Genomic DNA, 25,837 nt, shown 5'->3' on the forward strand with positions numbered 1-25,837 from the left:
TTGTTCTAAAACAATCTGTGTAGCTGTCCATCCTAAAATATTCTTCATAAACTAGTGGAAATTGCTAGAAATATCTTACTCCAAAAGAAATGATTCCAAATACCATGAGCACCTTCTTAAATCTTATCATTACAGGGGTCAGGGTGGAGTTTTAAATAGTTACCTATTGTTTACATACATTGTTTATTATTTTAGCTGTGCCTTTAATATTTTTCCTGGTGTGGTCTGGCCACTCCTATGGAATTTTTCTGGGAGTGGAACCGCCAGGCTATTGCTTTCATACCAATATCCACTCTTGCACATATTACGGTGTAAATGTGTTATCTAGAAGTAATATAACAGTAAAAAGTCACAATGTTTGCATATTTTATTGTTTTTTTTTGTTTTTGTTTTTTTTACTAAAATTTTTCATAACAGAACTTTTGTTGGTTTCTTCCAGCATTTACCTGAGCTGCTCTTTCAGCTGTGTCCTCTGACATTGAGAAGCTCCAGTCTTCTCCACCCATTAGTTCAACATCAGTCGTGTGTGTGTGTGTGTGTGTGTGTGTGTGTGGGGGGGGTGTGTGTGTGTGGGGTGTGTGTGTGTGTGTGTGTGTGTGTGTGTGTGTGTGTGCAGTGTAGAGTTACAGGACAGCAGAACAGTGTTTAGAGTTAACAATTAGCTGGCGTGAGGTTTTTTTTTAGCCGGGTATAAAAGCAGAGGAGCAGTGGGAGGTTGGGTCAGTGTGAGCTCAGATGCTTTCGCTCACACATCCCAAGCGACATATAAATGCTACAGAAAATATGTTGTGTAATGTTAGAATAAATAAAAATCATATACAGTAGAGATTATTGAATGTCTGATCAATGTTTGAGTCTTGCTCGGACATTTGTAATGTGTTATTTACTGAAACAGTAAACTAACGTAAAAAAGATGCAATATTTGTATTTATTTAACAGCATATTTCCCATAACAATGAGCTTAAAAACACAACACGTTAGCACCACAACTATTGATTTTGTGTATTATGTTAGCGATTTGCATGTTTCTAAACTTAGCTCATTTGACAGCAAGCTTAAAGAAAGGTCCAGTTCAGATGCCCATCTCTGAGCCCCAGCTCCAAACCCTGGAGTGGTTCTTCTGTGTTCAGACGCACTCAGAGTCCTTATGAGTTTCTGTGTTTGCAGCTGAATCATATTTCACATCCTGTTTCCACATTCCGCCATTGTTACCATGGCAATAGTTTGGCTCCCTTTGTGACCGGATCGAGCTGAAAATGGACAAAATAAAGATTCTTCAGAAAATCCTGCCGAATCGCTGGTCAGGGTAATCCGCCAGTCTGAACCTTTTAAAACGACTACCGGAAAACAAAATCGGGTGAAATTTTGAAAAGTTGTCCCTCCGCATATTATTCAGTGCTTACTTCTTGTGAGAGGAGTGGTACTTTGAGAGGACAGAACGTCTGATTACTATTGTCAGCTGGAAACACTGAGACGCTCTCACCCAGTTCTGCCTTTGTGCCTCAAGACAATCATTGTCAATGAGGAGGAGGCAGAATGTCTGTAGAGGTGGGAGAAAAAAAACCTGGGTTTACAGATAAGTGAACACTGTCAACCAAACCAGGAGAGCTAATAAATAAATGCTTTTTCACCGATATTTATTCAATTAAGGTATGCTGTTGGAATAAATCACAGATCAAGACAGATGGAAGGAGCCATTTCCCTTGTTGGCACAGCTTTTCAGTTCTGCCCACTAAGATTCTGTTGGACAGAGGACTTTGTGATGAAAACGTCCAAAAGTAGACTTTTTGTCCTTCCGGACTAGTGTCTACTGGACTTGTGTCCAATCTTCAACTGATGCACTTCAAAGTTTCTCATAATGTTTTGTTTTCCCAGCGATGCTATCAGTTTTAGAGGCTTCGCCTTTCCCTTTGTGCTTCACTGTTTCCATGGTGTTCTTCATCTCCAAATGTAACCACGGTCAGTATTTCCAAAACACTCTTTTTAATTTTCATCAGACCACAGGACATGTCTCCAAAAAATGAAGGTCTTTCAGCCCATAAAGTGTAGGCCTAATTTTACTGTCTTACAAGCTTCAGTCAACATTTTCACAAGGACATTTTTCCCCTTTGTTCTGCATTTCAGTCCAAAGCAAATACAACTCTGGGACACAAAACCCGTCTCTGTCCAGAACAGTGTGAATAAACCAACGTATCGCCGTCAGGCGCCTGCAAATTGCACCGAAGGACGAGAAAAGCTTTAGAAACCTTTACATATCAAGCCTGATTTAATATAAGTCCACTGATGTTCATGGCTTTCCCAAGCTGCATAAAGGCATACTTAATAATACATATGCAAAATTTGGAATTATGAGGATTTTCCACTTAAAGCTAATGAAAACATAAGATTCAAGAATATTACATCAAAAAATAAAATAAAAAGTACTTTTAATATATTCAAATTGTACTTTTAAATTTGACAAGCAAACGTCAGAGGAACACAAACAGGGATTGAGATTGTTGATCTGAGATATGGATCAGGCAATAGTGTTTCTTTCGCAGAGGTCAAAGGTTAGCCACAGTTTCGTTCCCCTGGAGCTCACAGAAGTTCACCAGAGCAAAATTGTACAAACACCAAGGCTTTGACCGTCGTGTTAACATTTGGTTTGCGCTGCCTTTTCTTATCCGCTGAATCGTTACGCCGGAGATCACAGTGGAGGTGCCGTGAAGTTTTTATGTTTTTCTACATTTGTCACTGATGGAATGCGTGACGTTTTGTGGAGGAACTTTTTCAATGAGGCCTTAATGCACAATGCATTCTTTGTCGTTCCCCCTGGATGAGTATTACACCGCTGAGCGACACCTGACCCTGACAAATATCTATTGTATTTTCCAAGAGCTGGCAAAGTTCCCATGGAGGTGTGTGTGTGTGTGTGTGTGTGTGTGTGTGTGTGTGTGTGTGTGTGTGTGTGTGTGTGTGTGTGTGTGTGTGTGTGTGTGTGTGTGTGTGTGTGTGTGTGTGATGGGGTGAGGAGTTGTAACCAGAGCCAAATGCAAAGAGCCAGTGCAAGGTGTGTCTTTTAACAAGGCTTGTTTCGATGAGTAAATAAAATACAAGCATAAGATCGTTGAGTCATCATTCGAAACATATAGTAAAGGTAATCCAGAATACTGTGGAGATTCTATGTGGAGATTTCTTCCCCAAATAGTGAAAAATATAATCATGCTGAGTTTATTTGGACACACGAGGACAGTATGCAGCATTTAAATCACCAGCAAATGGAGGAAGAACCTAGAATTGTGTATTGTGTATAATTTGTTGTAACATGTCAGATGGGTTTACATTTTGAGGTTGCCAAAATGTCAAACCTCATCTTTCGCTGTGGATTTATGTTTTGACGGACTTCTTTAGAATTGTATGAATTGATGTACTAGGGCTGCCAACGTTAACCTGTCAGTGTTACATAATGCAGACTAATCACATTGCCTACTTTGACCCAAACGCCTCTCTCCAGCGGAGGGTCACGCAGCTCAAAGAAGCGCGCGGCACGGTTCTTATACCACGGTCATCAGTGGGGAGGCTCAAACCTGAGTGGAAACATGAATGAAGAGGGTCAGACTGGTGAACTCAGTGGGAAATTTAGCTTTCAAAAAAACAGCAATGGACATTTGGATAAAACCGAGGCGGTGATGAGTCATCCTTCCACTGAAGCACTGGCAGTGCTTCAGTGGAAGGATGAAAAAAATTATATATATATATAGTATTTTCAGAATTTTTCTGCTGTGTGCTAAAATTGACATTGACTATTCATGCGTAGAAATAAGCAGACTCTCAGCTGTCCTGGGGTGTGATAATTGTTTTCACGTGAATATAAATGGATATACTGACATCCTGGACTGACGCACCCTGACACAGTGTGTAGGATCAGCATTATGTTGCAGACCCAGGCAGTCGTATCCTCTCTTTATCCTACCAGTGCCAAGCGATCGACCGCATCTTTGTTACTCACTGAGGTTTTCAGTGACTGATGGGTTTTTTTTTATTGCAAAGCTAATAAAAATACAAGTTTAACTGCAGTGCAGCTTAGTAAGGCCCTGTGCAAACAAGCTGTTATTGAGTTCAAAGGTCAGTCAAATAACGTAGGAAAAAAGAAACCTATTCACTCATTCAATGGTTTTCCAATCGGCATGCCATAGAACTTGAAGAAGTTTTATTTGTTTAACATGAGTAGGGAGCGGCAGGGATTAAACTTTGCACTTCAGAAACTGGGCATGTAGACCTTATATGACTTTTATAATTAGACTGGTGTTATATTCTATGTGATTATCTTCTATGTGATTTCATCTGATGACAGGATGACACATTGGAATGAAAAAACCTAGTCCGTTTCAAACTGACCGAATCTTATCCGCCTGCTCATTGCATATCATTTGGAAGTTATGGTTTGGTAGATGAATATGATGTGTAGAAACATAACTGTATCTTATGTTTAAGAGAGCCCTGGCTTTGAAAAAATATTGAATACAACGAAGGGAGAAAAAGTTTGCAGCCACTTTTTTTTTTTTTTTTTTCTTTTTGGTCTCGCAACATGTGCGCTGTCAGTTTTCACACAAAAAAATAGAGAAAATAATTGAGCACCCTTTTGTACTTCCTCACTGTGAAGTACAAAAGGGTGGCGGCATCACGTTCCTCGCTGAGAACAGATGGCGTTCTCATTAAAACAACATGATGAGAAAATATTAGAGTAACATCTATTGGTGACGTCCTGCACGTTAAAACTTCAGCACAGATTCGGGTTTTAAATAGATGACGACCCTGAACACACCGCCAAGAAGTCTGGTAAAAAAATGGAGAAAGAAGAAACAAATTGATGACGGGGTAATGACGCTCTTAAATAGAAGTACTGTAAGCAAAGGTTTTTGGGGTTTTTTCCATAAAAATAATTTCAAGTATCCAAACTAATGAATGAAAAAGGCATCACTTTCTCTCTTTTTGTGTTCGTGTAAACGACGTTGACGTTTATGGTGACATGTCAACAGGCACTGGAAGAAAGATGAGGGCACAGACATGAAGACTCCGCACCGAAGCACTTACACACACACACACACACACACACACACACACACACACACACACACACACACACACACACACACACACACACACACACACACACACACACTGTGCTCTGAGAGTGTCCAAATGCTGCACAAACAAAGCCAACTAAAATCACCTGCCAAACAGGTCGTCGGGGAATGGATGCGTAGGTGGAGGGGAGGAGAAGCAGAGGGAGGTGCAGAAGGAAGACAGAGCAGGAGAGAAAAACGCCCTTTAAAGAGCAGAAAACTAACCATTTGTGCATCACATTTGGGAGGACACACACACGCACACACGCGCAAGCACACACCCTCACGTTCAAATTTGGACTATGGCTTCCACCACCTCGGGTGATGTTCTGCCCACCGGTGCCAGAATCTTCACCAGCGTTCCTGACCTCTTCTTCATCCCCGAGTGGGTAAGTGTCATTCTGGGGTCACCGGCTGATTCTTCGGGTTTTCATCTTTATCGCATTGCATTCAGCGTTAACAGCCCTGACTCTGACCACTCCTTCTTTATCTGCCAGGACGTTATCTTTTATTAGTAGTGATTCACTCAGAATCACCGTGACTCTGTCTTTTCCTCAAGGTTTCAACAGAATCAATGTGATGTTGGGCTGGTTCTTTAACATGAGCATCCAGCGGTGAGAATAATGAGAACTTTCACTTGTTAAGCTAAACCAAAAACTAAGTAAACACCTCAAATCAACTTAAATTACAATTGTTTTTTTAAAAATTATTATTAATGATTGTTGGCAAATGGTGGACAACATGGCTACGGTCTGAGTTTATGTAGCTTGGCCTGAATGACCTATTGTTTCTGACAACCTTAGCAGCAGAAAGAAGGAAAAAAAAAACCAACAACCCAGCAATCATTATTGTTTTCCACAGCTAAACAATAACGTGTAGATCGGAGGCGGCCATGTTTTTTGGGGTGTATGCCCGTGCAATTTATTGGAAAGTCAAACACAAGTTTTGCACTAACTAACCGTGTATCTTTGATGTTTCTATCAGTCGTTGATGTTTAAAATTGAGGTCGTTGTGGGTGGTGATGCCGAAATGACTTAAAAGGTAAAATGCATATTTGCCGTTTTAAGCGACTTTTAGCTTTGATATTCAACAGACAAGACCTCAGGTTTGCAAATAACCAAAAGAGCTAAAGATAGAAGCGCAGCAGGTCGTAAGAAATTTGGATAAAGTTTTAACAACACCACCATGTTAAACTGCATATGGAAATGTTAAATAAAACAATAATACAAAAGGTTTGTAACGTTTTTATCACTCTTAACGAGGATTGCAAAGTCATTAGTTTCATTGGCTGCTGAAGCTTTCCCATTTCTCTTAATAAAGGTGTGGATGACACCTGGATTCCTGACTTCTCTCTCTCTCTCTTTCCCTGTTTCTTTGTTTTGCACCAGGAAACATGGAAGATTAAATCTTTGCAACACAGGTGGAAAAACACCTGCGCTATGCAGATATGGTTGCAGAGCAGGGTGTAAATCTAAACCAGCCATCGGGTCACTTGGTTTATTTTGTGGCCCGACCGTTTAAACAGTGACACAAGCGGGCCGAGCCGGGTCCCTTTACCCTAAAACGAGAGCTGAAGTGGTTGTTAATAAAGTTTATTACAGCACGGTGATCTGAAAGTCACCTGTTTTGATCAATCCAGTTCTATTTGTACAGAAATATATTTATTTAAACATTTTTCACATTTTATGATAGATGTCTTTGTAATATTTGATAGATTTATATCACCATGCAACATATATATATATATATAGACAGACAGACAGACAGACAGACAGACAGACAGACAGACAGACAGACAGACAGACAGACAGACAGACAGACAGACAGACAGACAGACAGACAGATAGATAGATAGATAGATAGATAGATAGATAGACAGATAGATAGATAGATAGATAGATAGATAGATAGATAGATAGATAGATAGATAGATAGATAGATAGATAGATAGATAGATAGATAGATAGATAGATAGATAGATAGATAGATAGATAGATAGATAGATAGATAGATAGATAGATAGATGGATGGATGGATAGTTTGAGTAAAATGAACATTGTTCTTCTGTTCTATGAACTGCTGACAACATTCCTCCGAAATTCCAAGCAAAAAATGTATTTGCAAAAGATGAGAAATGGTCAAAATAAGGAAAAAAGGTGCAGCGCTTCCAGACCTCAAATAATGCAAATAAAACAGGTTCATATTCATTTAGAAGCAACAATACTAATGTTTCAACTCAGAAAGAGTTCAGAATTCAATACCTGTTGGATTAACCAGGAGGTTCTCAATGGGCTTTACAGAGCTGTATATGCTGCAATACAAACTGTGCTGCAATTTAAAACAAACGAGACACAAAAGTACTATTTAAACCCAAAATATTTCACTGTTTAATGGACATAAAATGTGTGACACTATGTTACTTTCATGATCATTTACAGCTTAAAAAAGCAACATGAAAGAAGCAAACAATGAAAACTGTCACTGTTAATGGCTCTTTTGTTACTGTTGTTGTCTGTTTGCTCAGTTCATTTGATTCATTCTATTGATATGGTTCATAATAAACCTTGCATCATCTGCTCCTCCTGAGAGATCATCTGGGATCAGTGGAAAGTTGTTTGGATCTGGTTGCTAGTTTTGATGCAGTCCTCCATGCTTGTGGTGACAGTGGGAAGGAAAACTTCCCTGTTAACAGGAAGAGCTCTCAGGCAAAACCTGGGTATTATTAGGAAAAGAAAACTCCAGATCATGACAGGACTAGTCAGTGAAGTACGGCGTCTGTCTTGGTTTCAGTGGAATCAAACTGCAAACATTTCAAGGCTTCTCTGTAGTTTTTTTTTTTGTTTGTTTTTCTCAGAAATTTACCGAACTGTGCCACAGTTCCTTTTGGCAATAGATACAGCTGACAGTGAGAAGAAACAATACAAGTTTTGTGCTCTTCGTCTTCGTGGAACGAAGCTGTCATGTTTGTCCAGAACAAATTTGTTCTGTCTCTCATTTCTGGACTGAATTGTCTGACAGACTGTTTTGCTTTTCTTAATGTCAGATATGAACTTTTTTTTTTTGCTGTTTTTTTTAAATATCTGTCACTCTTAAACATATCATTGGTAAAAAATGTCAAGTTTCTAACAAATATGAGCCTCTTTGTTGTTCATGTTATTTGAATAAATTGATCCAACTGCGTCGTTCACAGCAGAAACACCTCCTGTCACTCACACAAAGACATCGAGACGTATCCACCACCCTGCAGGGACAGGTCACTTCAAAGAGGAAAGCCTGCTTTCATGGAATTAAAGGAACGAACGATTCTTGAGAAATGTTTGCAGATTGGTTGTTTGATTTAGGGCTCGGCGCATTCCTGTGGGGCAAACTGCAGGAAGTTCTGCCTGGTTTGAAAGGAACGTGTGAATAGTTTCTCCAACAACAATGTTTGCGCAAAGGTTTTTATTGAGTTTCAAGAGGGGCTTTGCCGCAAACAAAGTGTGGCTTTTTCATTGTAGAGGAGTTTCTTAATTGCCGGATGGACGAGCTGAGGGGGATTTGTAAGTTTCTGCAAAAGTGCAAGAACGACTGGATGGGGAAACGCTGCTTCTTGTCGGAGATTTCTTTAAATTCAGTGTTCTTCTAAGACGCCGACTCTCACAAGTCAACACATCCCTGTTAACTGACTGGTTGATGTGAACTGTTATCGTTTGTCCATGCCACCTTGCAGATATTCCCCACATCTTTAAGCCTGAGAGGACATCTCTCAACTGTATCCACTTCAACAAGAAGAAAAGTTACACTTGCAGTGACGTCGTCTTGTTTCAGCGCCAATAATTTCATTTGGACTTATGTCCCCCCCAAAAAATTGAAGCTGAGTTCTACCAGACTGTGCAATATAATGATAATGATAATAGACATCTCTTCACATTGTTTTTGTGGTATTTTTCAATCACTGTCGCAGATTTTGTGGCGACAACTTAGAAATATTTGCGAAGAATTCTGACAATACTTATGCTAATGTAAGACGCTAAACGTGACTTTTATTTTAATCAGTGACAGATTCCAACTTGACATCAACTAAGTCTGAGGCAGCAGTCACTTAAACCCGATGTTTTTGGCCAATCTTGAGAACGATTTTCTGCAAAGTCAGAAAAAATTTGGGGATCTGTTGGTTTTCGTGTGGATTTTGCGGATTTGTGACAAACTGGAAGGACTTATCTGTGTCATTTTTAAACAAATAAGCACCAGTTTCACTACTCAATAATATTATTTACACTCCATCCACGCTGAGGAAGATTTTAAATAAAAGAGCCCTTCAAAGAGACACAGTGGTTTTTAATTTCTCTACTTACACGCTGAGCTTTGTAACAAAACTACCTTTTGAAAATGCAGAGAGCGAGAAAACTAAATGTTTGCAGAAGGACAAGAGAACAAATGGACATCTGATGGATGTCCATTTGCTTCAGCCTTGTGTTTCGGCCTGACGCTCTTTTACGCCCAATGTTTGTCAAAGGAGGAGAAGAGAAACTGAAACGATACACAGAACAGTGACAGGGCCGAGAATGTATAAGCTGGTGTGTGCTTTTTATAGCCCAGAATATTCTTTCTCATCAATATGTAAGAAATATGTTAATAAAAAATGTTCAAATGCATTTTGTGAAATTCGAAGATTTTGCCATTTTTTTAAACATTTGGATTCAGTTAGGGACTAAAAGAGGGCCTGGTACGTCAGCTTTCTACATAATTACAGGGTTTTTTTCCTCTTTATGACAGCATATTTGCATATTATGTGCATCAGTTTAAATATCTACACTAAGGCTTCAAGATCCATCTTTTATGGAAGATGAATCCTAACAATTCTCACAATTGGAACTCTGATCCAAATTCAGGCCAGATTGGATCTGGTTTTAGGAATTTGCAGGTTTAAAATTCGAATCCAACACCTTCGGCAGTGTAAAAGCACCTTAAGCTGTGCCCCTGTGCAGCTTTGGCTAATAAAGCTGAAATAACTCGCCTAAACAAATCCAATAAGTCAGAACATTTTACTGTCAGAAGTGAGAGCAAATAAAAGCTTCTAAAGGCCAGGAACAAATAATTGGCGACAGAAAGAGATGCTTCATTTTCTTGCAAATACAAAGTGAAAAATAAAAAGTGATTTAATGATTTTTCTTGCTAAATTTTGTTGAGTGAAATGGACTTTTTCACACTGTTTTGTGGGTGGAGGTTGGGAGGATGTTTTAAACCTCCTCTGTCCTCGCAGGTCATCGGGGGTTTGGTGTGGATCCTGGTGGCCTCGACCCGAGTCATTCTGGAGAATCCTCTGGGCTGGGTCATGTTCGTGTCCGTCTTCTGCTTCGTCGGGACAACTCTGTGGCTTCTCATCTTCGCCTGTGGAGCCAATCAGAGCAGCTTTTGGCCCGGCCTGGTTAGAAACACAAGCAAATCTACACATTTCCCAACAGCCATTCAGTGTTGACCGTCTTTCTCCTTTTTCTCTTGCAGGATGCTGGTTTTCATTTTGTGGCGGCGGTTTTCTATCTCAGTGCGTCGGTGGTGTTAGCCTACATCACCATTATATTGAAGGATGCTTTAGGACTGAAGATCTACCGACTTGACATTTCTGCAGTGGTGCGCAAAACACAACATTTCTCCTTAATTTTAGGACATAGATATTAGAAAATATTACAGCTGAAGATGAGGAGTGATTTTATCTTCACCCATCGATCCACAATTATTATGGAGGATTAGGACCAAGCTAAGAAAATGAGAAACATAATAAAATTACAAGAAAAAAGTCACAATATTATGACTTTGTTCTCTAAATTCCTGTATTAGTCATAAAATTACAAGCATAAAGCCATAGTGTAATGAAAATGAAGCCATTTGACAATAAAGTCAAGAATTTGTTTTTGCTATTCTTATTTTTGACATACAAAAAAATGGGTTTAGCAGGTGAAAAATAAGGGCATGTTCTAGTAAGGGTTCATAAATTTTGTATCACTATCGATACAAAAACCTTGACTCATGTAATCTCCAATAAAGTCTCGGTTTGTCGTCGCAATCTGATTGATTTGCAGGGTAAAGTGGGCAAATACTGCCAAGGCCAGATGGGGAGTGCGATAGATTGCAATCACAGAAGACAAAGGAATGCAGAAGCCGAATCAAAAATTGTTTTGACAAAATATGAGTTGGAAAGCGTGCACGCTTCAGCATCCTTGATTGCCGAATGTGTATTTTTCATGTTCTTATCGACAGATTTCTTTGTTGTCCGGGTGAACGTTCGATCAAATCCAAAAGGAAAAAAAGAAAAAAGAGCAACATTTTGAAATAATTTATTGCTGTGGGGTCGTTTGGTCTTTCTTTTTTTATATTCCTAAAATCCACTGTTGATCGTACAACTGCAGGGGGATTATTCTCAAGATCAGAAAGACAGGATTGCAAATTTCCATCCAAAATCTAAAATCCTCTGAGTAACTTTTCCATTTTGAATTTAGACTTTTGGCATCCAGGCACTTTAATACTCCTGTCTCTACATTACAGGTGATGTCCTATGTGGCTACTCTCCTCTACTTCCTCCACGCCATTTTCTCTGCCATCCGATGGAAGAGAGCCTGAAGCACAACCTGAAGCCCTGGCAGGCGTCAAACACAAGAAGAGGCACAGAATAATAATGAAATTTTTGTTTTTCTATTCTGTTAAAATAAAAGGCTAAAATAAGAAAAAAAAACTAAAGCAATGGAACCCATAATGCACAATATAAGTTACTGTTTTGACATGACAAGCAACTATTTAGACCAGGTTTGTGCGAGATAAACCGGAGTGATTCTGCTGATGTAAGTACGTAAAAAAAAAGAAAGAAATGTCATTAATTCAGACAGTCTGTGTTGTTTGACAAATAGGAAAAAAAAAGATTTTCAATGTTTTCCTTTCATCTAACATTTCATTGCGTTTGACCTTCACAAAGCAGCTTTTTAAAAGTTGGCTCAGCCAGCAGAGACCTTTAAAACTAAACCAGATACAATTTCATCTAACGCCTTACATCTATGACACCGGGGTAAAGTGAAGGTAAAATCAAGTAAAATTCTAATAGATTACTGCTGATAATAATAATGATAATAACTATAATAATTATGACAAAATAATGTAGAGTCAAATTGCAGTGGTCAAAACGTCAGTTTTTTTGTTTTTTGTTGTTTTTTCTTAGAAAAAAAACCCCCAAAGTTCAACGTCTGACACATTTCATGATCTAGTCGACTGCGTTTGCTCTTTTTGTCTGTTTTCTTAACATTTTAAACGAGAAAATCATGAAACGAATAAATGAAAATAAAATTTAAAAAAACAAAGAAATCAGTTTTTGATTCACTTTTTTTTTATTCTGTGTGGTTTCCCTATTTTTTTTTTATCCACTGTTACCATGGAACAAATGTTGAGATTTTGAGATTGTAAATAAATGATGTCACTTTACAGGGCATGTTGATAATCTTTGTCACAAAATAAATAGATTGAAAATTGGAATATCTGTTGGTTTGTTGATTAAATTAAATAAAAAAAAAAGATGGACATTGAAATGTATTCACTGAAGTTTATCTGTGATGGTAAAACCGACTTGACATTCTGACTTCTACTTCAAAATATGTCGAAAAAACAACTGAGTCTGGACTTTGTGTCGCGGAAGCAGCAGTTCAACACTCACTGTGTTTCATTTATTTACTCCTACCTCATTTTTTTGTCATATATTTGTTGATTGTTTACGTTTTGTCCAATGTTTTTTCATTAAAATGCAAGAAAAAGCACACATTTTGTATTAGTTTAAAGTAAATCAAGATTCGCAAAGTCAATGCAATGCCACCGTAATGTCTAATAAGACTTTTCTTAACAAATAACTGAAGTATACATTGTTTGATACATAAACTGATGATTATTAATTACACGTATCTTCTTCTTTATTGAGTAATTCTAGATTTTGATGAACATGTTTATCAGAATGTACTCTTAATGACCCTAAATGACGGCTAAACACAACATAGGGAGTAGGAAAATAAATCTGACAAATAGGAACTGGACATAAGGAATAAATAAAAATTAAAACTAAAATCACTGAGAAGAACTGAGCTAAAGTGAAACAGAAACACAAACAAAGAGCAAAACCATTTTAAAAACCCAGGAACTGACAAATAATTATTAAATAATATTAAATAACTGATAAAACACTGATGTGACCATAAATATACAAGATCATTTTATTATCTCATGTCTTATTATTTCATCCTGTATAAAAACCATATCAGTGACTTTAGATCAGGTTGCTGTTCAGCATGAAATGAACGTACGTCGAACAATACGAGACTTCTTTCTTGGACCAGCAAACTGAGTGACCATTTCTGACCCGATGTCTGCCTGAGATGACTCGACTTGTGTCAGCATTCAGGTTGAAGGAACAACCCGACACTTTCTGTGCTTCCTCTAGAAGTTCCTATCAGCCAAGAATTAGCTTAAAAAATCTTTTCGTGTCAGAGTGACAGAGCAGATTTTCTCTGATGTTATGTTAAAAACACCCTGGTCAGCTAGCCTCACCTTGATTTGAGTTTATCAAATACAAACAAGGTTACAACAAAGACTTCAGAGGTTACTAACACGTGCTGATTGCTCACTCAGTCCCTTGGGGGACGATCAAGTGATTCACTATGGATACAAAAATCTTGACTCATGTAATCACCAATAAAGACTTTTTTGTGCCAGAGGTCGACAATTAAATGAGCTCACTCTAGTAAAGCCCTTTTATTCTGGAGGAAAGCTTGTTGAAAAGGGAGTGTGTGCAGTACGAACAGAGGCCACAGTGTCGGGGTCACCTGAAAGCGCACTCTGCTGTTTCTCTGCTCAGCAATGAGCGGCAACACACTGAGGCTGCGACACAGTTCGTCACAGCCTCTCCGCCCGCTGCCTCGGGTCACGACATTCCTCCTGTCGATGTTTCAAAAGCCCCGTCACACACCATCAGCTCCTGGTGAACCAGCGAGCGGGCCGGGAGCTCGGGGAGGAGGGTGTGTCTGTCTGGAGTTACCCAACAACGATAAGCTGTTGTGGGAAGGGATCCCACACACACACACACGCACACACACACACACACACACACGCAATAGCAGAACGGGTTTGTCTGCTAAACCTGGCTTAGGTATAAGGTCCGGTTACACCTGCTGCTGCCCCGTTAGTTCAGAGGAGCCCAGGAAGAGATGGCTGCTACCACAGCTCAGTCCATGGGGACGCTGCCCAGTGGAATGGAGATATGCACCACAGCCCCAGATATATTTTATCTGCCGGAACTGGTGAGTGGAACATTATTATTATTATCATTATCTTTTTAAAGTCAATTTTTTGGAGATTTTGTCCTTTTGCAACCTATTAGAGAAGAAACTCAAAATGTACTTTTCTATAGGATTTATTGCAAATGTTACTTGTAAGTTGACATTGGCTTTAGGGTCTGTTTAGTCCAAGAGGCCAACATTTTTTCCTTTTGGATATGTATATATATATATATATATATATATATATATATATATATATATATATATATATAAGTTGTTTGTACAAAATATATATATATATTTGTATTAATCTGAATGACGCTACACCAATAAATGTGTCAATTTACGCGAAAGAAAGCAATAAGACAGAGCCGTTTGAAGACAATGAAGCATATTTTCTCCAAACTAATTCATAAACTACATAATATTTTGTAAAACGTGTCTTTATTTGTCACGAATAAAGACTTAGATTGAATCCATTGTTAATAAACGCAAAAGTTCCCACATTCTGTGGGGGAAATAAAGGAACACAATAAAACATTTCTAACGTGGGAGGAGTGCCTGCATCTGTTCACCTCTCATATTTCAGTCATATTGTGTCTCTGTTACCAAAAACTGTGGTGGCCTCTCTGTCTACAGAAGAAGAAAAAAAAAGAAGAAGAAGAAGAAAAAAAAATTCAAGAAATGTAAATCGCTCCCATGAAGCCTGGAAAAACACCTGCTGCAGGTTTCATTGCTCGGAAGCTGCGTTCAAACTGGAGATTTAGTCAAACTTGTATGGGATCAATAAATTATTATAAGCAGAAAAAAAATTTCTCAGAAAGTCGCTTCAGCAATTTAACAATCAGCAATTTAATTCTGCCTGTTAACACGGCGACAACGTATTACTAAAGTAATGTCGGTTATGCAAATACAACAAACTCATTATAACCAAATTCACTAAAGTTTAGCCCTATGGGATTAAATTATGATCAAACTGTGTTTACATTATAATACAAACACATCAGATCCAGTTCAGGTCAAACGTTTGAGTTCTGGAGTATTAAAGCCACACAGAGTTCCTGCCTCATCTTATCTGTAAGAGGGAGAACCAGCTCAACATGGTTTTAAATTTGAGTTAAAAGTTGAACAGCGTTTTGGACCACTGCACACTAAACTGATCTTTAATTCATCATCTTTGATGAACCTTTAGCTTAGGACTGAGAATCATTTGAAATGTTGCATCTAAAATGTGTATTTTCAACAAAAAATATACATTTTATATACATATACATAATCAGGGAAAATAAAAACCTTTCATTTTACAGTTTCATACAGTTAAGCCAGGTAATAGCATCCTATAGCTTCGCTGACCATTTATCAAAGTTAATCAACAATGTGAGAACCTTGATGACTTTTTGTATTTTAAGAAAAAAAATGACATTTTTGTTGGATAAAAGATTGAGAATTTAAAGGGAAAAAAAGTGCTTTTGTGTCTTCACTGAGCTTAAAATCAGGTGATTAATGCTGTTGTTCCACCTATCTGCACCGTCGTGTTGGTAAATAAAGAAAGACACACAGAAACGTTTTCATTTTGTGGCTTGATCTGACAAACGCCACAGTTAGCGCTCCATAACAGCAACTTTGGCTCATAAATTTCTACTAACTTGGAGAGAAGACGCCTTTGATTTAACTGTTGGAATAAACTAGAATTAGGTTTTACGACCCCTCGCTTTATTCCAGTTTGGTCTATAGCGACTCACGTATTGCCATTATGGCTTTGCAAATTAAACAACGCCCACATTCCAATAAGGCCGATGTTTGTTTAGTCAATAGTCAGAGAGGGATTGTCTCTGAGGCTGCAGATTTATTATTTGCCAACTGTGTTTTCCTCCCTTTTTCACTCGGCATTTAACTTTTTCTCTCTCCTTTTTTTAACTGTTTCCCATTGACTGACACGCGTTCTGTTATTTCGGGCTTTTAATGGTTTGTTTTGATATCATTTTTTTTGGTGCATGTGGAATTGCAAACAGCAGAACGTAAAAACAAGAATCTAGCGCGTGAGTTAATATTGGCAGAAGGAGTCGCCATCATTGAAACAACATCAAAATGACACACAGGCTCGAGCGTAAACACACACACAGCTTGTCATGCATTTGCTTACAAAAAGGAAAAAAAAAATCTCTTTGTCTGAGACTTCGGAAACGTTCTGCGTGTGTCTCTGCTCGATTGGTTTTAGGCACAGGTCAAAAATGTACAACCGGGCTAACGGCAAACTCATCCTAGAAGCTTAAGGCTAGCTTCGTTTAACCACCCCCAAAACCAACTGTGATCTCAGTTTTGTGTTTTTACTCTCCTGAAAAACACCCGACTGTGTTCAAGTTTTAACCATCTCAAGTAACCATTACTTAAGGTGATACTAAGGAATTTGGAGGCAGTCCTCCATCTTTATTATTTCACCAATTGTGTTCAATGCGTCAGTACCGGACCACTAGGAAATTCCCTCAGCATGATGGTCCCGCCACCATGTTTGACCACTGCTGCAACGTTCTCGGGTTTGTCTCCTCAAGAGTGTTGTCATTTGTTCTTATAGTGCTAAAATACTACATTTACTACGTATTTACTATGAGTTTGTCCATGCGAGGAAGCTGCAAATTTTAATCAAGTTGTTGTTGGACTTTCTGTTTTCTCGATCAGGACCCTCCAGGTTCATGTTGGTGTTAATTTCTCTTTGCCATGGATGAGAACAACTGGTGTTTTAGCAGGTTCCAGTTTATAAGACGTCATGTGTTGCTACAGAATCTGGCCAGTTTCCTTTCATCATGGATGATGAAACTTTGACACTGATGGGTGTTTCAAATAGGACAATAGTCCCAAATGCAGATTAAAACTATTGTTTGGAATGGATTAAGCAGGCTCACATTGACCTTCAAGGTTATGGTCCAAACCTCAGATTTACATAAAAGGATTTACAGATAAGGCATGAACTTTGCTAATAGCTAAACCCCTCGTCCCCCCAGAATACATGTCATAAGTGAGTTCAAATTCATTGAGGTTGATTTATAATTAATTCTTCAACTATGGAAATACATGGTTCAAATGCGTCATTATAACCCTAAAGGCAACATGGCATCCATGCTGATGATGAGTGGCTGTAAGCTTCTCATCAAAATTTCCTTCTCGTACTCCTACTTGTTGTGTCCAGGTGTTCGGAGGCTTGGTGTGGATCCTGGTGGCGTCGACCCACATCGACCCCGTCAACCCTTTGGGGTGGGTGATGTTCGTCTCGGTCTTCTGCTTCGTCATGACCTTCCTGTGGATGATCATGTTTGCTGCTGGCTGCCACAAGAGCAGCCCCGGCTGGGCCGCCGCTGTAAGAGCACGACACAACGTGAAGGCGGAATAAAAACAAGACATAAGAGTAGCAATGAGGGTAACTGCTCTGTATTTGTTTTGGATGTGCAGGACTTTGTCTACCACGGCCTGGCAGTGATTTTCTACCTCAGTGCGGGAGTGGCCTTGGCTTACATTACTTTGCTGAGAAAATCACTTCCGCCGTTACGATTCTACCAGATTGATATTGCAGCAGTGGTGAGATGTTCCTCTTCTTACTGTCAGACTGTTTACGGTATCTCCCTGTAAGAGCACAAGAACTTGTCCTTGTGCATTCGCATAACAACTGTAGTCTGTATGGTAGTTATTATACATCTGCGACAAAGATAAACTCTATTCTACATCTGTGTTGCATTTCTGTGGCGCAGATTTCTGGAACTGAAGCACACATAGTTTATTCACAGCCACAGAGTTATTTGAGCATAACAAAAAACTGCGATATGAGCTTCACAACTCTGAGACACCTTGCAGTTTATTATTACCTCTAAAGGCTCTAACACCTCGGGAGTGATGTTGTGCTTCTGAAATGTCATAGCGACAGCAACAATGCTTCATCTAAACTAATCCAATGCGGTATGGAAAAGAAAAAGACGCAAACAAAACAAATACTGTCAATGTAATGGAAGATGAAGGAGACTTCATAAATGCTTGTGACTGTTGTCATGAAGTGTCATTCAGTAAGTAATGACACTTTTATTGCAAAGTCGACTCTTTTAATGGAATGTTAATGCAGGTTTTAGTACAACGTTGCATTAAAAATATCATAATTTACTAAACAATTTGGTCATGAGAGAAGGGGAAGACATGCGGCAAAGGTCACCAGGCCGGGAATCGAACCTGCGACAGTTGCGTATTTTAGTGGACTTTTAATGCAACTTTCAGTACAACTTTGCAGTAAAAGTTTTATTATTTGCCGAATGACTCTTAATGACAACAGTCATAACATTTATAAAAACTTCTTCATGTTCATAACAGGTGTTATGTCCGTCCGTCTTATTCCCACCCCTTCAAATATAGTGTTACCCAATGCTGACCTGTAAACACAGCTTCATTTACAGAACCACATTTCCCCAACTCATGGCTCTGACTCTGTGTTTTTTGTTTGTTTTTGAAGGTGTTTGCCTTTGCGACCACATTCCTCTACTTCATCCATGCCATCCTCTCCGCCATCCGATGGAAACACTTCTGAGGAGAATCAGGAAGAAATCCTGCAAGCGTCATAAAGGACGTGCACAAACAGGCATGAAGAAATGTGTTCAGATTCAAACCTTTTTACTCCTATTTTATATTTTCTCAGTTACTAAATGTTGTCAGCAACTTAAAAGTTCATAGGGTCACGATAAGCTGTTGATCCGCAGTTTGTTATGTTACATAACATTTGTGATTCTTTTTTGGGGGGGTTGAGGCTTTCTGGACTGAGCACCAAACAGTTTAGAGATGCAAACATAAAGTTTAGAAATGGAGAGTAGAAAATTCTTTTTGTATGTGGTCAAGCAAATACTGTACATGTAATTATAGAAAATTGAAGTGGAACAAATCAAGTGTCTGTTTTTCATTTGCTTCAAGGTTATGTCATCCATGTTTGTTTGGGTTTTTTGTTTTTCAAACAAAGAAGCAAAATATGAAAATTTTGTTAAATGTTTAAGGTGTGTTTAGAGCGACACAGAAACACATCTCCACCTCTTCGGGGTTGGACGGCCTCCATGCCATTACCTTAATCTTTAACAATTTCACAGATTCTCTACTCCAAAAATATTAAGATTACTTTAAACCCATAAATCTGCCAGGAGATTTAATAATTAGCTGTGGTCAGGTTCAAATCCAATTACATACAATTCAACTCAGTAACATAAAGTTGATCACTTTTAATATTAAACCGCTGTCAGTGTAAGGAAGCCAGGCCAATGGCATCTCTCCATTACAGTAATCCCTCCTTCTGACCGTGTTTTAACTTTGGAAAGCAAACTTCAAGCGCAACAAGAAAAAATGCTTCCCAAAATGAGTTCCTAATCTTTTAACATAGGAGAGATGAACAGTGATAAACCTGAGGAGATAACGTCCCATCATCAGGTGGGTTAAAGTGACCCACTTCAGGTTGTTGTTCCACCCACTGCTGGATATTAAATCAGCCAGAGCAGCTCGGGGTCATTTAACACAGCAGGGTTTGGTTACAAGTTTGACACCACATGCTGTGGTAGGTTTTGAGCTAACATGTCATTTTCACGCAAGCTGAGGGCGGAGTCAACAGAAAACCCCCGATAAGCATTTCTAAATAAGTCATGTGAAACAGAATGATTCACCTTCTGAATGAGCTTTCACTGCAGGGGGAAAACCATCTGGAGGCCATTTAAAGTGGAGAATTCGCTAGTTCTTATAGTTTTACTAGTTGTCGTCATCAAGTGGAGAACATGCAGGGTTCATATCAGCTGATACAACTGCTTTATGACTATTCAGCTAAAGTTAGGAATGCAGCAATAAAGGGGGGAGAACAATTAATAAAAAGATAATCATAATTTCTTTCTATAAAGTGTTTTAAATGAACTATTAAAAAAAAACATTAAAAACAGACATTTTTAAAGCCCATTGCTCTACACAGAAGGAAAATTGGCTTGTTGTGGTAGAGGGGCAAACCAGCAACAGTTGAGTCCTTTAACTATCAGGGTCTTAGAGATGGTTTTTGAAAGGGTAGTTGTTCAAATGTCCCTGTTGTTTTTTCTTGGGTAGTTTTTTTCCCCCACTACAGAAAATGTATCCACAAGTCTCCGATCAACTGGAAATACCTGGAAATTTAACCAGGGCCTGCCAAAGTGTGCCCTTCAGTTGGAACCCAGCGTTCTGATACTAAAAATTAGCATCAATGCTAGCTTAGCTAGCAATTACTAAATAGCATGTGGAGAACCACAAGCATGTTGACTAACATGGACCTGTCCCATTCAGTATGTTGAAATGAGTGTATTAGCTAAAATTAGCCAAAATGCTAATGTTAGCCTAAATGCTGCTAGTCACTAGCAGCATTTCGTATGCTGTCTTACATTGACTTCCTCCATTCAGTGTACTAATGGAGTACACTGAATGGCTAATAAGAAAAAAGCTTTTTTCAAGGAAAAGGCTAATGATAATTAGCATAACGAATGCCAATAAGCATTAGCTAATTATTAGCATTAGCAAATGCCAATAAGCATTAGCTAATTATCAGCATTAGCAAATGCCAATAAGCATTAGCTAATTATTAGCATTAGCATTAGCGAATACCACTAGTAGTGCACTAAGTAGCACTACTGCTAATGCACAAACATAAGCAGTAGTGCACTGCTAATGTTTGTGCTAATGTTAATGTTATGTTTCATTAACATGACCTTTTTCTCTCAGGTCATGTTAATGACCTGAGACTACTGTCTAATATTAGACAGTAGCAGCCCTTTCGCCACCCTTAATATGTAAATTAGTATAAATCTGTTTGTAGCAATAAGTATTTATAATAACAACAATTCTGTTTTTGTGTTTATGATGTAAAGCACTTTGAAATGCCTTGTTGCTGAAATGTGCAAGACAAATAAAATTTGATTGATTGATTGATTGATTGATTGATTGATTTAAGGCAAAATGTCCTTTCAGGGCACAAGGTCACCTCAAACAAACAAAAATAATGCATTTAAAAAAAAAAAAATCCAAATTAAAAATAAATAAAGAGATTATGCAAATCCCTATTAGAACAGCATCGCGTCCAGCAGGGATTTGAAGAATGACAGCGTGTCAGAAAGTCCTTTGAGTGGGACTCTAGACATTTATTCTAAATAGTAGATCATGTGCATAAGTTGTACATTGGCAGAATAGAGATGCTTTCTGTCCATAAAGTCTTCACTTTTCGCTTTTTTAGTACAGCGCCAGCTTCACGGCACACGCTGTACCAATCCGCCTGTCGCTCTCCAGCTCCCTTCTTCTCTCATTCATGAACAAGATACATAAACTCCTCCTCTTGAAGCCCCCCCGACTTACTGCCAGCGATGTGGACCAGACTCTGACACAGGTCATACAGGGAATTGACAGCCCATATCAAAGGGCTGTCCCCATACTCCCATACTCCCGGAGAACCCTCCAAGTCCACAAAAAGCATGTAGACGGATAGGGCGAACACCCATGCACCCTCCAGGACCCTGCTGAGGGTGTAGAGCTGGTCCAGTGTTCCACGACCAGGTCGAAAACCACAATGCTCTTCCTAAATCCGAGGTTCCACTATCCGACGGACCCTCCTCTCCAGTACCCCTGAATAGACCTTGCCAGGGAGGCTTAAGAGTGTGACCCCTCCATAAGTGGAGCACACCCTCTGGTCCCCCTTTTTGAACTGAGGGACCACCACCCCAGTCTGCCTATCCAGGGGAACTGTCCCCCGATGTCAATGCGATATTGCAGAGTCATGTCAGCCAACACAACCCTACAACATCCAGAGCTTTAAGGAACTCTGGACGAATCTCATCCACCCCTGGGTTCCGGCCACTGAGGAGATCTTTAATCACCTCAGCGACTTCATCCCCAGAGATTGGAGAGCCCAAGCCAGAGTCCCCAGGCTCAGCTTCCTCAAAGGAAGGCGTGTTGGTGGGATTGAGGAGGTCTTCGAAGTACTCTGGCCACTGTCCCACAACATCCCGAGTTGAGGTCGGCAGCACACTATCCCCACTATAAGTCAGTGTTTGTGCTGCACTGCATCCCCCTCCCAAGACGCCGGATGGTGGACCAGAATTACCTTGAAGCCATGTGGAAGTCTTTCTCCATGGCTAGTCCATACTCCTCCCATGCCCGAGTTTTTCCCTCAGCAATCACTCGAGCACAACCCTATAATATCCTGCATGCTGCTTCGCCAGCCGGCATTCATCAGCTACAGGACCCTCCCCTTGTATTTTCAGTCTATGGCTTTCCTCCGAAAGCTCTTTCAATTGTTTCTCTGCATCCAGGCTCTGCCTACATCCTTCTCAAATACTATCATTCCATCAGTCAAGCATAACTGATGGACTTGCGAGACCTCGTCTTGGAAGTCTTTCTCCATGGCTAGTCCATACTCCTCCCATGCCCGAGTTTTTCCCTCAGCAATCACTCGAGCACAACCCTATAATATCCTGCATGCTGCTTCGCCAGCCGGCATTCATCAGCTGCAGGACCCTCCCCTTGTATTTTCAGTCTATGGCTTTCCTCCGAAAGCTCTTTCAAATGTTTCTCTGCATCCAGGCTCTGCCTACATCCTTCTCAAATACTATCATTCCATCAGTCAAGCATAACTGATGGACTTGCGAGACCTCGTCTTGGAAGTCTTTCTCCATGGTTAGTCCATACTCCTCCCATGCCCGAGTTTTTCCCTCAGCAATCACTCAGCAATCACTCGAGCTCAACCCTATAATATCCTGCATGCTGCTTCGCCAGCCGGCATTTATCAGCTGCAGGACCCTCCCCTTGTATTTTGGCTTTTATGGCTTTCCTCCGAAAGCTCTTTCAATTGTTTTTCTGCATCCAGGCTCTACCTACATCCTTCTCAAATATTATCATTCCTTCAGTCAAGCATAAATAACCACCTCCTCTTACTTTTTTCCCTTTCCATATGAACTGATTTGAAGCGGCGGTAGATAAACGATGTTTCGGGGTTTTATCGTAGTCTTTACGTCTGTGTCCTCAGATTTCAGTTTGATGTTGTTTGACGGAATCGGCGGAAGTATATCTTTCTTTATGAATGTGATTTCTGTCAGCTTATTTCTCAACTTTTTGTTGTTCATTTCTTGCATTTTTATTTTTGATACACACACACTTATCTCTGCTTCTTGGGCTTGTATCTGTCTTTTGAGTTCTCTAACGTTTTTCTGACTCTCCTGCACTGTATCCAATGTATTTTCCGGCAGCTGGTCAAGCTGAAACCTGAGATTGTGCACCATACTCTTCAGTTTCTTCTGCTCACGCTTGAGATACCTAATTTCTGCCTCTCTCCTTTCCAGGAGTTCGGACAATCTCTGGTTCTCAGAGCGAAGCAGTCTGAGTTTTTCTTTTTCCAGTCGTCGTTGTCCTCTGGGAGAATTATAAGATCTCCTGTTTCATCATCAAGCCCTAACTTTTCCACCTTAGAATAGGTTTCTTGAACCATTTTAAATTTCTGCGCATTCCCATGGAGTCTCAGAACTTCCTTGCATAGTTCTATAATCCTACATTCCTGTTCGCGAATTATATCAGTCTGTAATCCAATTTTACGTTCATTACAGTGTAGTGCTTCTGTGGCTCTTCTGTTTTTTGTCAGAGCATCTTCTCTCTGCCTCCTCATTTCATATAATCCACCTTTCTACGCAGCAGGTCTTTATCAATTTGATCTTATTTTCCTTGCCGCGCTTAATCGAATCAGTCAGCTTTATTTGACCTTCTCCATTCGATTCTTAAGAAGCATATTCACTTGCTGGGACTTTGGAGGAGTGTCTGGGTTTCAGCAATTTCTCTATCAAGATTTGCTCTAGTAGTTTCCAGTGCTTGGTTAGTTTTCAGCAGAAATGCATTTTCTGCCATACTTTTTTGATATTTGTCCTGGAGGATGTGGTATCTCAAATCTTTTTTTGCCAACTTCCTCTCAAACTCAAACACAGCCTTGTTTAGTGATGTGATTTCCTTTCGTAGGCTCAAATTTTCATCATCTTTGTGCTTTAGTCGCTTCATTGATGCTTCTTCATTCTGGCGATTTCTTTTCGCCTCCAGTTCTATCTCTTGTGCAAGTTTGCGTTGTCTCTTAAGCTCCTCATTCTGAACATCTATTTGCTTTTCCTTTACATCCAATGCGATCTTAAGAGCAGTAATCGTGTTATCCCTATTTCTCACAAATCCGTCTGCTTTTTAAGCTCAGCTCTCAGGGCCTCTGATTCATTTTTAGATGAGGTTGTTTTTTGCAGAGACGTGTCTAGTTGTATTTTTAGTCTATGGCTTTCCTCCGAAAGCTCTTTCAATTGTTTCTCTGCATCCAACGCTCGATCTTTGTACACCTTCAGTGTTGTCACTTTGTCAGACAGGTCGCGCCGCCGCGCGGTTTCAGCCATTAGGGCATTTGTCTTGTCCCCAAGACTTCGATCCATGGCTTTTAACTGACCTTCCAGCTCCTGAATTCTATTTTCACTCTCCTGAAGTTTGGTCTCAAGCGCTTTTATTTTTGTTTGAAAGTTTGAAACATTTAGCCTCTTGCAGTTTCACCTCCTTTCTTCAGCTGAGATACGCTGTCTTGTTGTGCCCGTAAATCTTTGTCATTACGTTGCACTTTTTCCTTGGACGGAACATTCTCTCCTCGGTTGTCCTCTTGCTGTTTCTTAAAAGATCGGGGATCCTTGTCAGTCATCTGATCTGACCTATTCTTGGTCTCCGATTCTTGAGTTGATTGGCTCATTTTCTTCTTGCTTCACGTCAATCGTTTCACGACTACAAACGTATAATCTCAGAAAGTACTCTCACCTTGGAACTCTCGGAACGCAATGACTTCGAGCGAGTCTGTCTGTGACAGAGTCAAAATCCTTGACTATGACATCACTATATCATGAGTGATGTCATGTTCATTGTTCACTGTGACATCACTGTTCCTGCACCAGTACCCTAAACAATGAGGGTTAAAGAAAAAAAACAGAGTTAAAAAAATAGTTGAAATTCAAAATAGATCAGTATCAGTGAGAACCAATGATGTCGACACTTACTGTGTATAAACATGAAACGTTTAATAAACTGGATTTGGAAGTGGTTGTTTGTTTGTACGACGAAGCTGAAAGAGTTCGGATGCCGCCGGCCTGGGAGGATCAGTAGGTTACAGCTGATAAAACTTTTTTTTTTTGTAGCATTTTTTCAAAAAACCGTTCTTGCAGATTCTAGAAGCAAACACTCCTGCCAAACAGATGTAAATACATACCCTTCTTTGTGACCAAGTGACACAAAAAAGTGGCAATTCATTCTATTATGGTACCCACTACCCACTATTACATTTTTAAGTCAATATTTTGAAAACATTTTTTTTTTTTTTTTTATTTATTTATTAAATTTTACATACTGACATACATAGATTAACATAACAGATCAAATTCC

The 25,837-nt window shown here is 39.5% G+C and overlaps 2 protein-coding genes and 1 pseudogene across 2 annotated transcripts; 2 read left to right on the forward strand and 1 right to left on the reverse strand.

Moving 5' to 3' along the window:
* The first annotated feature begins 5,329 nt into the window (after window positions 1-5,329).
* On the forward strand, window positions 5,330-12,602 carry LOC129359511 (myelin and lymphocyte protein-like). The gene is made up of 4 exons (XM_055029114.1): window positions 5,330-5,494; window positions 10,348-10,512; window positions 10,590-10,715; window positions 11,628-12,602. Exons 1-4 carry the CDS (start codon window positions 5,408-5,410, stop codon window positions 11,700-11,702), a joined length of 453 nt encoding a protein of 150 aa, XP_054885089.1. The 5' UTR covers window positions 5,330-5,407; the 3' UTR covers window positions 11,703-12,602.
* Window positions 12,603-14,274: 1,672 nt separating this feature from the next.
* Window positions 14,275-21,337, forward strand: LOC129360174 (myelin and lymphocyte protein-like). Its single transcript, XM_055030300.1, has 4 exons — window positions 14,275-14,410; window positions 17,574-17,741; window positions 17,834-17,959; window positions 18,876-21,337. The coding sequence occupies exons 1-4, from the start codon at window positions 14,318-14,320 to the stop codon at window positions 18,948-18,950; spliced, it is 462 nt and encodes a 153-aa protein (XP_054886275.1). The 5' UTR covers window positions 14,275-14,317; the 3' UTR covers window positions 18,951-21,337.
* Window positions 21,338-23,287: 1,950 nt separating this feature from the next.
* Window positions 23,288-25,208, reverse strand: LOC129359935 (myosin heavy chain, clone 203-like; annotated as a pseudogene).
* Between the last annotated feature and the right edge of the window lie 629 nt (window positions 25,209-25,837).

The sequence above is a fragment of the Poeciliopsis prolifica genome, unplaced genomic scaffold (genome assembly GCF_027474105.1).
Source record: "Poeciliopsis prolifica strain line A6 unplaced genomic scaffold, Auburn_PproV2 SCAFFOLD005, whole genome shotgun sequence".
Taxonomy (NCBI): Eukaryota; Metazoa; Chordata; class Actinopteri; order Cyprinodontiformes; family Poeciliidae; genus Poeciliopsis; species Poeciliopsis prolifica.